The 13,170-nt window shown below is 43.2% G+C and overlaps 1 protein-coding gene across 5 annotated transcripts in view; it reads right to left on the bottom strand.

Annotated features, from left to right (window-relative positions):
- Positions 1 to 13,170, bottom strand: part of Rbl1 (RB transcriptional corepressor like 1) — an 84,094-nt gene that overhangs the window by 39,904 nt on the left and 31,020 nt on the right. For 4 of the 5 annotated variants that reach the window (XM_045156680.1, XM_045156682.1, XM_045156681.1 and 1 more), the window contains exons 12-13: positions 8,217 to 8,354; positions 1,703 to 1,867 (exon numbers count right to left, since the gene is read on the bottom strand). In XM_045156680.1, coding sequence (XP_045012615.1) covers positions 1,703 to 1,867; positions 8,217 to 8,354 — 303 coding nt within the window. The remainder of the gene's footprint in view (positions 1 to 1,702; positions 1,868 to 8,216; positions 8,355 to 13,170) is intronic. The other variant, XM_045156683.1, reaches the window with a different exon arrangement.

Raw genomic sequence — 13,170 nt, forward strand, 5'->3', positions numbered from 1 at the left:
GTCTCAGGGTTGCCTTGAACTCAAAACGATCCTCCTACTTCTACCTCTCAAGTGCTGGGATTAAAGGAGTGTGTCACCACACCTGGCTAAATGTATGCAACATGGATTTTATCTTCATTAAGCTGATTTAAAAAAAAAAATACTGTATTGGGCTGGAGAGATGGCTTAGTGGTTAAGGCACTTGCCTATGAAGCCTGAGGTTCTATTCCCTAGGCTCTATTTCCCAATACCCATGTAAGCCAAATGCACAAGTGGGTATATGCATCTGGAGTTTGTTTGCATTGGCTGCGTGCCCTGGTGTGCCCATTCTCTCTCAATCTGCCTCTCCCTCCCTCTTTCTCTCAAGATGGATAAAATAAAAAAAAAATTGTGTTAATTGGGCTGGAGAAATCACTTAGCAGTTAAGGCATCTGCCTGTGAAGCCTAAAGACTCAGGTTTGACTCACCAGTACCCACGTAAGCCAGAGGCATATGGTGGCAATAAATAAACAAATGATAAGACTTTTAAAAAATATTTTATTTAGCCAAGAGTGGTGGCACACACCTTTAATCCTAGCACGCCAGAGGCAGAGTTAGGAAGACCAAAAATATTTAAAAATAAAAAAATTGTATTTATTTAGAGAGAGAGAGAGAGAGAGAATGGGCATGCCAAGGCCTCTAGTGCAGAACTCAAGATGCATGTGCTTCTGGCTTACATGGGTACTAGGGAATTGAACCTGGGTCTGGTTTTCTGAGGTAGGATCCTCTTACCTCTCCATACCTAGTCTCCCGAGTACTGGGATTAAAAGCATGAGCCACCACACAAATTCTCACAGTGGCCTCAAATTCCTAGCGCTCCTCCTACCTCTGCCTCCTGAGTGCTAGGACTAAAGGCATGAGCCACCATACCCGGCTAGTTTTTTAGTTTTGTTATTTCATTTTTACTTGAGAGAACAAGACAGACTGAGAGAGAATGGGTATGCCAGGGCCTCTAGCTGCTGCAAATGAGCTCCAAATGCATGCTCCCCCTTATGCATCTGGCTTATGTGGATTCTGGGGAATCAAACCTGGTTCCTTTGGCTTTGTAGGCAAGTGCTTTAACCACTCAGCCATCTCTCCAGCCCCAAAGCTGATTTTTTTTTTTTTTTCCTTTTCGAGGTAGTGTCTCATTCTAGCCCAGGCTGACCTGAAATTTACCATGTAGTCTCAGGTTGGCCTTGAACTCAAGGTAACCCTACCTCTGCCTCACGAGCGCTGGTATTAAATAGTGCACCACCATGCCCAGCTAAAGCTGATCTTTTTAATTTTTTTTTTCATTTTTATTTATTTATTTGAGAGTGACAGAGAGAGAAACAGAGAGAGAGAGAGAGAGAGAGAGAGAGAGAATGGGTGCGCCAGGGCTTCCAGCTTCTGCAAACGAACTCCAGACACATGCACCCCCTTGTGCATCTGGCTAATGTGGGTCCTGGAGAATCAAGCCTCAAACCAGGGTCCTTAGGCTTCACAGGCAAGCGCTTAACCACTAAGCCATCTCTCCAGCCCCAAAGCTGATTTTTTTTTTTAATTTAATTTCGAGGTAGTGTCTCATTCTAGCCCAGGCTGACCTGAAATTTAACATGTAGTCTCAGGCTGGCCTTGAACTCAAGGTAATAGATTGCGCCACCACACCCAGCTAAAGCTGATCTTTTAAATGATGGGATTATTAGTCTTTCTCCCAACTCACTTCTTCACAGGTAGGAACTTTGTTTGCAGAAGCCTGGAGAGCCTCCCATAATGCAGAATTATTATTCCAAGCTAAACTCTCCAAAATCTGTTCTTCGATGCTGTTCAGGTGTTTTACCATATCTCTGGAGAGCCCCTCCTCTGACCGGATCACCACCTCAATAACCTGGAGAGCATAAAGTTGAACAGGCAATAAATAACATTTTCACCAATAAGTTCTGGTCTGGATTATCAAGCAAGACTGCCTTCAGTCTTACTTTCACTTTTTTTTTTTTTTTGCTTTTCAAGGAAGGGTCTCACTGTATCTCAGGCTGACCTGGAGTTCACTATGTAGTCTCAGGGTGGCCTCAAACTCATGGCAATCCTCCTACCTCTGCCTCCTGAGTGCTGGAATTAAAGGCGTGCGCCACCACGCCTGGCTTGTCATAGAAAATCTTATCTGAGCCATAATTCTGTGACTGGTTAATATCTTTAAATTTAGAAATTAAAATTAAGACTGTAAGTCTTTTAAGTATTATCACACATAGGGGCATGGGTCAGTGGAAGACTGCTTGCCTAGTATCATCCACAGCACCGTAACAAATACAGTAAAATAATGTGATAGAAGAATATACACCTGTTTTTTGTGATAGGGTCTTATGTATTCTAGGACTGGCCTAAAACTCACTATGTAGGATGACCTTTAACTAGTGGTTCCCCACCTACACTTCTTGAGTGTTGTGAGTATATGCTTGCAGTACCACATCTAGCTTTCATGTCAGAGACAGAAGTCAGTCAGGTCCTGGATTTCCAATCTAGGTCTGTTTTTCTAAATATGTTTATGTATTTTATTTGTAAGCAGAGTGGGGAAAGAGGTGGGCAGAGAATGTGAATGGACACAACAGGGCCTTCAGCCACTGCAAAGGAACTCCTCAGATGCGTGCACCGCTTTGTGCCCCTGGCTCTATGTTGGTACTGGGGATTAAGCCCGCACCATCAGGCTTGATAAACAAGCACCTTCAACCACTGAGCCATCTTTTTCTAGTCCCCTCAATCTAATTTTATTTAGAGCTTACTGCCCCTTCCCAATATCTCAAATGAAGTGTTTAAATAAAAGCACTAGCTGAAAATACCTGTATACATGCTTCTTTCCCATGAGAATGCATAGAGGCCCTGGAAGATTCCATGTAGGGCTGTGCTAACTGAGACAAGGCCTAGGATAAGAAGTGGATGCCCATCACCAAGCTAGGCTGCTTGGTCAAGAACATAAAGATCAGTTCCTGAAAGACATCTACCTCTTCCTTACCTACTAGCAATCTGAGACTACTGACTTCATCCTTCAAATTTGTGGGCTGGAGAGAAGGCATCTGCTTGCAAAGCCGAAGGTTCCCAGTTTGATTCCCCAGGAGCCACATAAGCCAGATGCACAAGGTGGTGCATGTATCTAGAGTTCGTTTGCAGTGGCTGGAGGCCCTGGTGTGCCCATTCTCTCTCCCTCCCTCTCTCTCTCTCTCTCTCTGCCTTTTCCTCTCTTTCAAATAAATAAATAAAATACATTATAAAAAAAAAAAGCAAATTCATGCTGGACAGTGAACTAAACTCGAAACATTTGTTGCCACTAGGGATTATACTGGCCTTGCTGGTCTTGGCATTAATGCTCCAAGGAGGAAGCACATCACCACTAAAGGGGCATGCTGGACGAAGTTTCCCACCATACCTTGCAAGGTGACAGACTGTTGTGACTGTTCTGGTATGACTTACCCCTTCTCCTAGAGGTACAGGCATAGCATCAGGCCCTGTGCCCAAGCTGCTGCTGCTGATGGCCAGTATGGGTGACTGCTGCATCTTGCCAGGAGCCACAATGCCATTCTTGCAAACTTACCAGGACCATTTTGAAATGTTTGCCAAAGCCTGTAACATCTGAACCCTGACCTCTAAAAAGACCATGTGCCACAGTCAGCTTCATGTTGCTGAGATGAGCCTCCAGACCAGACACAGGTTATAGGAGGAATAGAATTTAATTTAGGCTGACATATCCAGGGGACATTCTACAGTGGTGGAAGAAACTGGCCCCCTTTCACAGATCCACGCCGAGAAACACCACCAGCAACACCACAAGCAAGCACACGCCGGGAACCCCAGAACCAGACACTCTGAGTATCTTTAAACTGGAATTCAGATACACTTCCACATTTAGGACTGGACCCCAGGATCAACCCACTGTGACACCTCCAGCCAGGCAGCTGGAGATCTTTATTTTTTTAAATAGAAAGTTTTTTTTTTTTTTTTTTGGTTTTTCCAGGTAGGGTCTCACTCTAGCCCAGGCTGACCTGGAATTCACTATGTAGTCTCAGGGTGGCCTCAATCTCACATTGATCCTCCTACCTCTGCACCCCATGTGCTGAGATTAAAGGTGTGTGTCACTATGTCCAGATATTTTTTCAAATATATATGTATATATATTTTCGAGGTAGAGTCTCACTGTAGCCCAGGCTAACCTGGAAGTCACTATGTAGTCTCAGGGTAGTCTTAAACTCATAGCAATCCTCTCATCTCTGCCTCCCAAGTGCTGGAACTAAAGGCATGTGCCACCATGCCTGGTTAAAAAAAATATTTTATTTGTTTGCAAGCAGAGACAGAGTGGGAAAGAGAATGGGCACACCTAAGCCTCTAGCCACTGTAGTCAAACTCCAGTTACATGCACCACTTTATGCATCTGGCTTTACATGGGTACTGGGGAATAGAACCTGGGTTGTTAGGCTTTGCAGGAAAGCACTGTAATCACTGAGCCATTTCTTCAGCCCCCAGGCAGCTGGGGATCTAAGAAGCTATAATAAAACTGAATCTCTTGGGGGACTTCTATTCAAACAATCACACCATGCAAGTCTCCCTATCAGAACACCATTGTCCATGTTGCAAAAGCCGAGAGGAACCAGTCTCTAGCAGTAGCCAGGACACAGGGTTTTGTTTGTTATTTACATGTGTTCATATGTTTAGGACCACGTGTGTACGCTGGTATGTGTGTATGTGGAGACCAGAGCTTGATGGGGGCCTTCTATAAGAAGGGTCTCTTGTTGAACCCAGAGCCCCAGAGATTCTTAGTTTCTGTCATCCCAGTTCTGGGATTACATGTACATGCCACAACACCCAGCAATTGATGTGGATACTGGGGATCCAAACTGAGGTCCTCATCTTTGTGTGGCAAGCACTTTACCAACTGCGTTATCTCCACAGCTACTGTTGCTTTTGGAGACAGTATCTCATGTGGCCCAGGCTGACCTCAAACTTACTACACAGCTGAAGATGGCCTTGAACTCTTGATTCTCTTGCCTTTACACACACACACACAATATGAAGTGATTTAATTAAGCTCTTAAAATTGTTCAAGGTAGGGTCTCACCCTGGTCCAGGCTGACCTGGAATTCACTACGTAGACTCAGGGTGGCCTTGAACTCATTGTGATCCTCCTACCTTGGTCTCCTGAGTGCTAGGATTAAAGGAGTGAGCCACTACGCCTAACTAAGCTCTTATTTATTTTGTTTTTTTGAGGTAGGTTCTCACTCTTCCCTAGGCTGACCTGGAATTTACCATGTAGTCTCAGGGTGGCCTCGAATTCACAGCAATCCTCCTAACTCTGCTGGATTAAAGACATGTACTACCACGCCCAGCTAAACTCTTAAAAAAAAAAAAAACTATTCTTTTTAAAAATTTGTGCTGTGTGTGAGGGGGGCACATGTGGACCATGATGCTTGGGTGGAGGTGAGAGAAATTGTCTGTGCTCCACCATTTTTGAGACAGGGCCTCTTATAGCTGCAAATGAGTCTGGCTCATGAGTAGCTTTAAGTGGATGCTGGGGAACTGAACTTGGTCCAGCAAACTTTACAAACAAATGCCTTTCACCACTGTGTGAGTCATTTCCCACCCTATGACCTGTCTTTTATATACTATACATATAGTATTTACAAAAATATTAATAGTGATTATTTTTGTTTTGTTTTGTTTTGTTTTGCGAGGTAGGGTCTCACTCTAGGCCAGGCTGACCTGGAATTCACTGTGTAGTCTCAGGGTAACCTCAAACTCACAGCGATCCTCCTACCTCTGCCTCCTGAGTGCTGGGATTAAAGGCGTGCGCCACCATGCCCAGCAATAGTGATTAACTGGATTACAGTATTCAAATTTTTGTGTGTTTATGTGTATTCATGTGTGTGTGTGGGCACATGTGTGCTTTCAGTAGATTCTACTGTCTCTGCCACCCATCTTGCTATAAGCATGCTGGGATTACAACAGTCCGCCATGGCCTCCAGCTTTACATGGGGCTTGAGGATGGGACCAAGGTACTCAGCTTTGCGTAGCAGCACTGTATCCACTGAGCCATCTCCTCAGCTGCTAGTGTGCAATTTTAACCCTGATACTTTGTGTGCTTTCTGCTTTTTAAAAATTTTAATTGAGTATGTATTACTTATGTAGTTGAGATAAACAGACTCAGGAAAGTAAGGCAGGAGGAGGACTGTGAGTTTGAGGTCAGCCTGGACTATGTAGCAAGATCCTGTCCATCCAACCAAACAGAAAACCCACCTAGCCAGGTGTGGTGGTGCACTCCTTTGATCCCAACACTTGGGAGGCAGAGGTAGGAGGATTACCATGAGTTCAAGGTCAACCTGAGATGAACAGTGAATTCCAGGTCAGTCTGGGCTAGAGTTAGACCATACCTCAAAAAACAAAAAATAAAACAAAACAAATAAACAAGCAAGGAAATATAGAAAAACAAAGCCAAAACCTGAACTACTATGTATTTATAAAAAAATCTAAATTTTGGGGTTGGGGAGATGGTCCAGTGTTTGCTGTGTAAGCATGGGGACCTATGTTCTCTAGTACCCACATACAAAAATGAGCTGGGAATGGCCTATAAAACCATTGTATAAGGGTGTAAAGATGAACTGTGGGTTGCAGTAAAGACCCCAAGTTGCTGGAAATGTCAGGACTAAGGGACAGCTGCCAAGGGGTAAAGTTGCTGAGTCACAGAGGATGTCATCATGGGTGCCGGGTGTGAGACACGGATTTGGTGTTGGCCCTGCTGATTTTCTATCTTGCATGGTCGTCTTTCTTTACTATGCCTTCTTTTTGCTATGAGAATGTTTAGCCAGGCATGGTGGCGCACGCCTTTAATCCCAGCACTCCGAAGGCACAAGTAGGAGGATCTCCGTGAGTTCAAGGCCACCCTGAGACTACAGAGTTAATTCTAGGTCAGCCTGGACCAGAGTGAGACCCTACCTTGAAAAACAAAAAAACAAAAAAACAACAACAACAACAAAAAGAGAATGTTTACTCTCTGTTATCATATTGTGGGAGTATTTACCTTGAGTTTTGATTTTACAGGCTCACAACTTAAGAGACTTTGGATTTTGGATGCTGAAACAGTGTTGGGACTGATAAAAATTATGTGGACTTAAAAAAAATGGACTGAATACATTTTAAATTAGGAGATGGTGATAAGTCCATGGGGGTAAAGGGTAGAATGTGATAGTTTGAATGTTTTCCATAAGATCATGTGCTCTGAATACTCAATCCTCAGCTGGTGACAATTTGGGAGACAGAGCCTTGCTGGAGGAGGTGTGTCACTGGGGATGGACACTGAGATTTATCAGCCCAGCTCCAAGTCCCGTATTTAGACTACTTCCTTCAGGTATATGACTGCTTCTTGCTCATACCATGCTTTTCCTACCACAATGAAACTTCCCCTCGATACTGTAAGCCTGAAATAAACCCTTTCCTTTGACAAGCTGCTTCTGCTTGAGTGTTTCTTCCCAGAAATAAGAAGGCCACTGAAACACTCCCATTAACTTCTGGTTGGATGTTTTGCCCCAGAAATGAGATAGTAACTGCAATATCCAGCAACCTCTAAGCATGAAAATCTAATTATTTTTACTAATTTTCTATTATGAGTAGTTTGAAAGAGCATCAAGGAATAATGATTATGACAAAGCTTAGTAGCTATGACCTGTTATTTATAGACAGTTAATTTAAAAAAGTTCTAGCACATGGAGTCACCCTTGCTGACTTGGCTCAAATTTAGGGATGAGGTACCATCTCTTATCACCACCAACAACTGGACCATCACTGCATCAGTTTTCTTTTCAAGCCCTTGCATATGCTGAGCAAATGCTCTACCAACAGCTTCACGTCTTGTCTATCACATTTAATTTCAGACCTTTTCTTTCTCCTGGAAGAAAGCGTTTTTGTTGTCATGCACTTATTTAGTAGGGTTATGATTTTAATTGATACATACAGAAAATTTAAATACTAAGTACAAGGTCAGATTGGCAAGTTGGTCACTGAAAAAGAACTGAAGCTATAAAATTGGCTTAATTCACTGATATTCTCACCCTCTCCTTTTGTCCTTGGTTACACCCAGAAGGAATATATTTATTATCAGAATTTCTCTAAAAATAGCTCCAGACACCATGCCCATATCTCCTCAGCACTAAGGTAAATGCAATGCTGATGTGAAGCCTAACAGCTCCTTCCTAAAATCATACCTTATAAAAGTAAAATGGTTGCAAATTGAGAACTTCAATGATCCAGGGAAAAGTACGTGATGAGCTATAAGCAAAGAGCACAATTTCCAAACAACAAGCCATCAGGGAGCGATGAAATATATCCTGCTCTAAAAGAACCTTGGGAAAGAAAAAGATCACATTTTATTATTTCTCAACAATTTCAGTCTTAACCATTCTAGAAAGATAACAATAATTCAGCACTTGGGAGTTAAGGCAGGAAGATTGTGAGCTTAAGGCCAGCTTGGGCTATATATTAAGACCTTGTCTCAAAAATAAAATAACCTTTGGGCTGGAGGGATGGCTTAGCAGTTAAGGCATTTGTCTGCAACGCCAAAGGACCCAGTTTCAATTCCCCAGGACCCACCTATGCCAGATGCACAAGGGGGCGCATGCATCTGGAGTTTGTTTGCAGTGCCTAGAGCCTGGCACGCCCATTCTCTTTTTCTCTCTGTCAAATACATAAATAAAAAGAAAATATTAAAAAAAATAAAACAGGGCTGGAGAGATGGCTTAGCGGTTAAGCACTTGTCTATGAAGCCTAAGGACCCCAGTTCAAGGCTTGGTTCCCCAGGTCCCACGTTAGCCAGATGCACAAGGGGGCGCACGCGTCTGGAGTTCGTTTGCAGAGGCTGGAAGCCCTGGCGCGCCCATTCTCTCTCTCTCTCCTTGTATCTGTCTTTCTCTCTGTCTCTGTCTCTCTCAAATAAATAAATAAATAAATCAAATAAAACAACCTTTGTCACACTTATAAACGTAAACCAAAAAAAAAAAAAAAAAAGCAGAGTGGGCAGGAGAAATAGCTCAGTGGCTAAGGCACTTAACTTGTATGCAAAGCCTAATGAACCAGGTTCAATTCTCCAGTACCCATGTAAAGCCAAATACACAAAACAGCACATGCATCTGGAGTTCGTTTATAATGATTAGAGGCCCAGGTACACCCATTGTCTCTAACTCTGTCTCTCTTCTGTCTCTTTCTGCTTACAAATAAATAAATAAATAATGTTTTTTTAAAAGCAAACAAACTATAGGCAATTTCAAACATCAACTGGAAACTTTCCCTCACCAAAACAAGGGGAAATACTGTATCTTGATTTTTATAGTGGTTATACAACCTATGTATATAAACATGACACAAATATAGAAGGATATACATATTATTTCCATATCATTGTCTTGGTTTTGATACTGTACTATATGAACTGTAAACCCTGGCAGAAACTGGGTAGGGTGTATAGGATCTCTCAGCACTGCTTTGGCAACTTCTGATGAATATATAAATATTTCAGGGAAGTTAAAAATCCAATTATCCCTCAGTTCCTCAGTGCCCTCCCCTAACTGCCACACCCGTGTGTTCCCCCCACTTATCTAGGTGTGCCATGTCACTGCAGACTAATGTTGCTCATAGTCTTGAACACAGAAGTCTCCTCATGCAAAGGGTAGAGGTGAGGGTACAAATACACGAGATGGCAAAGATACCAAGAAAAAGCAACTAGTTTGTGTTCACCCCTTGACGTGACGTCTAAACCATAATCCTCCGAGGCTCTCGGAACCTTACAGAAGAGGGGGTAGAACTAATGTAAGAGGAGGAGGATAGGGAGTGGGGCTGCAGAATGCCGCTCTCTGAGCACGTCAACCTCACTCAGTCTCTGTACGTAACTGAGCCTGTCATGTTCCACCACATGTACCCCGTACCTCCCAGAGCAAACAGTGGAACCAGGTGATCACGGGGAAATACGAAGTCATATCCTTCAGTGGCGTGGCCACTAGTGAGTTGGCCATTTTCTATCAAATAACTTCCTACCCATTTATGCTAGTGACACTAATTTAAATCACTGAGTCAAAAATAAGAAAAGTCAGGCATGATGGTACATGCCTTTAATCCCAGCACTTGGGAGACAGAGGTATGAGGACTGCGCTGAGTTTGAGGCCATCTTGAGATTTAACAGTGAATACCAGGTCAGCCTGGGCAAGGGTGAGACCCCACCTCGGGAAAAAAAAAAAAAATGAAGAGAGCAGGAAAGCAGGATGGGTTCCAAGAAGAAGGAAGGTTTCAGTGGAAAAGGGAAAGGGGAAGAGTAAGGGTAACGGGGAGACTGGGATCAAAAAGCTTTGTAAAACCTGGGCATGGTGGCACACGCCTTTAATCCCAGCTCTCAGGAGGCAGAGGTAGGAGGATTGCTGGCTGTGAGTTCGAGGCCACCCTAAGACTCCATAGTGAATTCCAGGTGAGCCTGGGTAGAGTGACTCTACCTCGAAACACCAAAAAAAAAAAAAAAAAAGCATTGTAAGCCGGGCGTGGTGGCACACGCCTTTAATCCCAGCACTCGGGAGGCAGAGGTAGGAGGATCGCTATTAGTTCGAGGCCACCCTGAGACTACATGGTGAATTCCAGGAGAGCCTGAGCTAGAGTGAGACCCTACCTTCAAAAAAAAAAAAAAAAAGCATTGTATACATGCATGAAATTAAATAACAAAAACAACATAAAAACAGGGCTGGAGAGATGGCTTAAAGGTTAAGGCGCTTGCTTGCAAAGCCTAATGACCCAGGTTTGATTCCCCAGTAGCCATGTAAGCCAGATGCATGAGTGACGCATGCTTCTGGAGTTCATTTGCAGTAGCTACAGGTCCTGGCACACCCATTCTATCTGTTATCTCTCTTCTACGTCTCTCTGCTTCCAAACAGATAAATAAATTTATTTTTTAAAAAACATAAAAATAAGCCAGGCGTGGTGGGGCACGCCTTTAATCCCAGCACTTGGGAGGCAGAAGTAGGAGGACTGCCATGAGTTCAAGGCCACCCTGAGATGACAAAGTTAATTCCAGGTCAGCCTGGACCAGAGTGAGACCCTACCTAGAAAAACAAAAAAAAAAACAAACAAGCAAAAATAAATAAAACAAAACCATAAAAATAGAAAAGGGACTCTCTGGGAAGAAAAAGGGGATTAGCATAGGTGAGAGGGGAACAAGAGAGAATAATAGGGAGTAAATATAACAAAAATACATTTTATACACATATTAAAATCTCACAAGCCCATTATTATGTACAATTAATATGTTCTAATAAAAAAGGAAATGTGAATTATACCTCAGGAAACCATGGGGGTATATATTCCATTAAGATGTTAGCATGCAGCCGGGCATGGTGGTGCACACCTTTCATCCCAGCACTTGGGAGGCAGAGGCAGAAGGATTGCCGTGAGTTTGAGGCCACCTTGAAACTATATAGTGAATTCCAGGTCAGCCTAGACTAGAGCGAGACCCTACCTCAAATAACAAACAAAAAAGTTAGCATAGCCTGGCATGGTAGTGCACACCTTTAACCCCAGCACTCAGGAGGCAGAGGTAGGTGGATTGCTGTGAGTTCAAGACCATAGTGAATTCCAGATTAACTGGGCTAGAGCAAGACCCTACCTTGAAAAAAAAAAAAAAGATGGTAGTATAAACCATGAAAGAGAAAGACATGAAACCCAGGAAAATGAGAAATAACACAAAAGAGCTAAGATGAAAATGTCTAGGGTGAATGTAATGAGAAAGTCTATTACCATAGCTACGTAGCATCATTCAGCATGAAGCTGCTCCCATGGGAACAGAACACAGTCAGCTATAAAGAAGACACCCCAGAAGAGAAGCTTCTCTTTCCAGGTGGCCATGAACACTGGGATGACTCAAATGGCACTACAGTGCTGAGAAGTGACAGAGGAGTGCTCAGCACTGAGATGTCTCCATCACACCTTCCAAGGCTCAGGATCCATTGTGGAAGAGGGGACAGAAAGAATATAAGAGCCAACGGAAGGGAAGGACTGTTACAATGCAATCTTCCAGTCACAAAACGGCTGGATATCCATGACCTCGCAGTGTCTGGTACTGCCTACGCAAGACCCTTGTGATAGGAGGAAAAGATGATGACATAAAAATAAATACAGTAGCTGAGAGGGGAAAGGGATAGATGGAGGATAGATTGGGAATTATCATGGTTTAATGTCTACAATTATGGAAGTTGTTAATAAAAAATTAGCCACGTAAGCCAGAGGCATGAGTGACGCATGTTTCTGGAGTTTGTTTGCAGTGGCTAGAGGTCCTGACACACCCATTCTATCTGTTATCTCTCTTCTATCTCTCTCTGCTTTTTCATTTTAAAAATTTATTAAAAAAAACATAAAAATAGAAATATTTTAATATTTCCCTAAAATAGTGACTACACAGCTGGAGAGATGGCTTAGCAGCAAAGGCACTTGCCTGTGAAGCCTAAGGACTCATGTTTGACTCTCTAGGTCCCACATAAGCCAGATGCACAGTGATGTAAGCATGCAGTGTCAAACATGTGCACAAGGAAGCGCATGTGTCTGGAGCGCGACTGCAGTGGCTGGAGGCCTTGGTGCACCAACTGTCCCCCAGCTACTTGCATTAAAAAAAAAAAAAAGAGTGACTACAGAAGGATGAGGGAAAAGAAAAAAAACTAGATCAAATGATAGGTTTAACTTTGTAGAAACATTCTTTTTTAAATTTTTTTTTAATTTTTTGTTTTTTATTTATCTATTAGAGAACGACAGACAGGGAGAGAAAGAGGCAGATAGATAAAGAATGGGCACGCCAGGGCCTCCAGCCACTGCAAAGGAACTCCAGATGCTTGCGCCCCTTGTGCATCTGGCTAATGTGGGTCCTGGGGAATCGAGCCTCGAACCGGGGCCCTTAGGCCTGACAGGCAAGTACTTAACTGCTAAGCCATCTCTCCAGCCCAGAAACATTCTTTTCTGGAGAAAATAATTACACTTGGCCAAATGTTCAAAGAATTTCTTTCTTTTTTTAATTGAGGTAGGGCTCACTCTAGTCCTGGCTGACCTGGAATTCACTCTGAATTTTCAGGGCAGCCTCAGACTCACAGCAATCCTACCTCTGCCCCCCCCCCCCAAGTGCTGGGATTAAAGGTGTGTGCC

This window comes from Jaculus jaculus, chromosome 8 (genome assembly GCF_020740685.1).
Source record: "Jaculus jaculus isolate mJacJac1 chromosome 8, mJacJac1.mat.Y.cur, whole genome shotgun sequence".
In the NCBI taxonomy this organism is placed as follows: Eukaryota; Metazoa; Chordata; class Mammalia; order Rodentia; family Dipodidae; genus Jaculus; species Jaculus jaculus.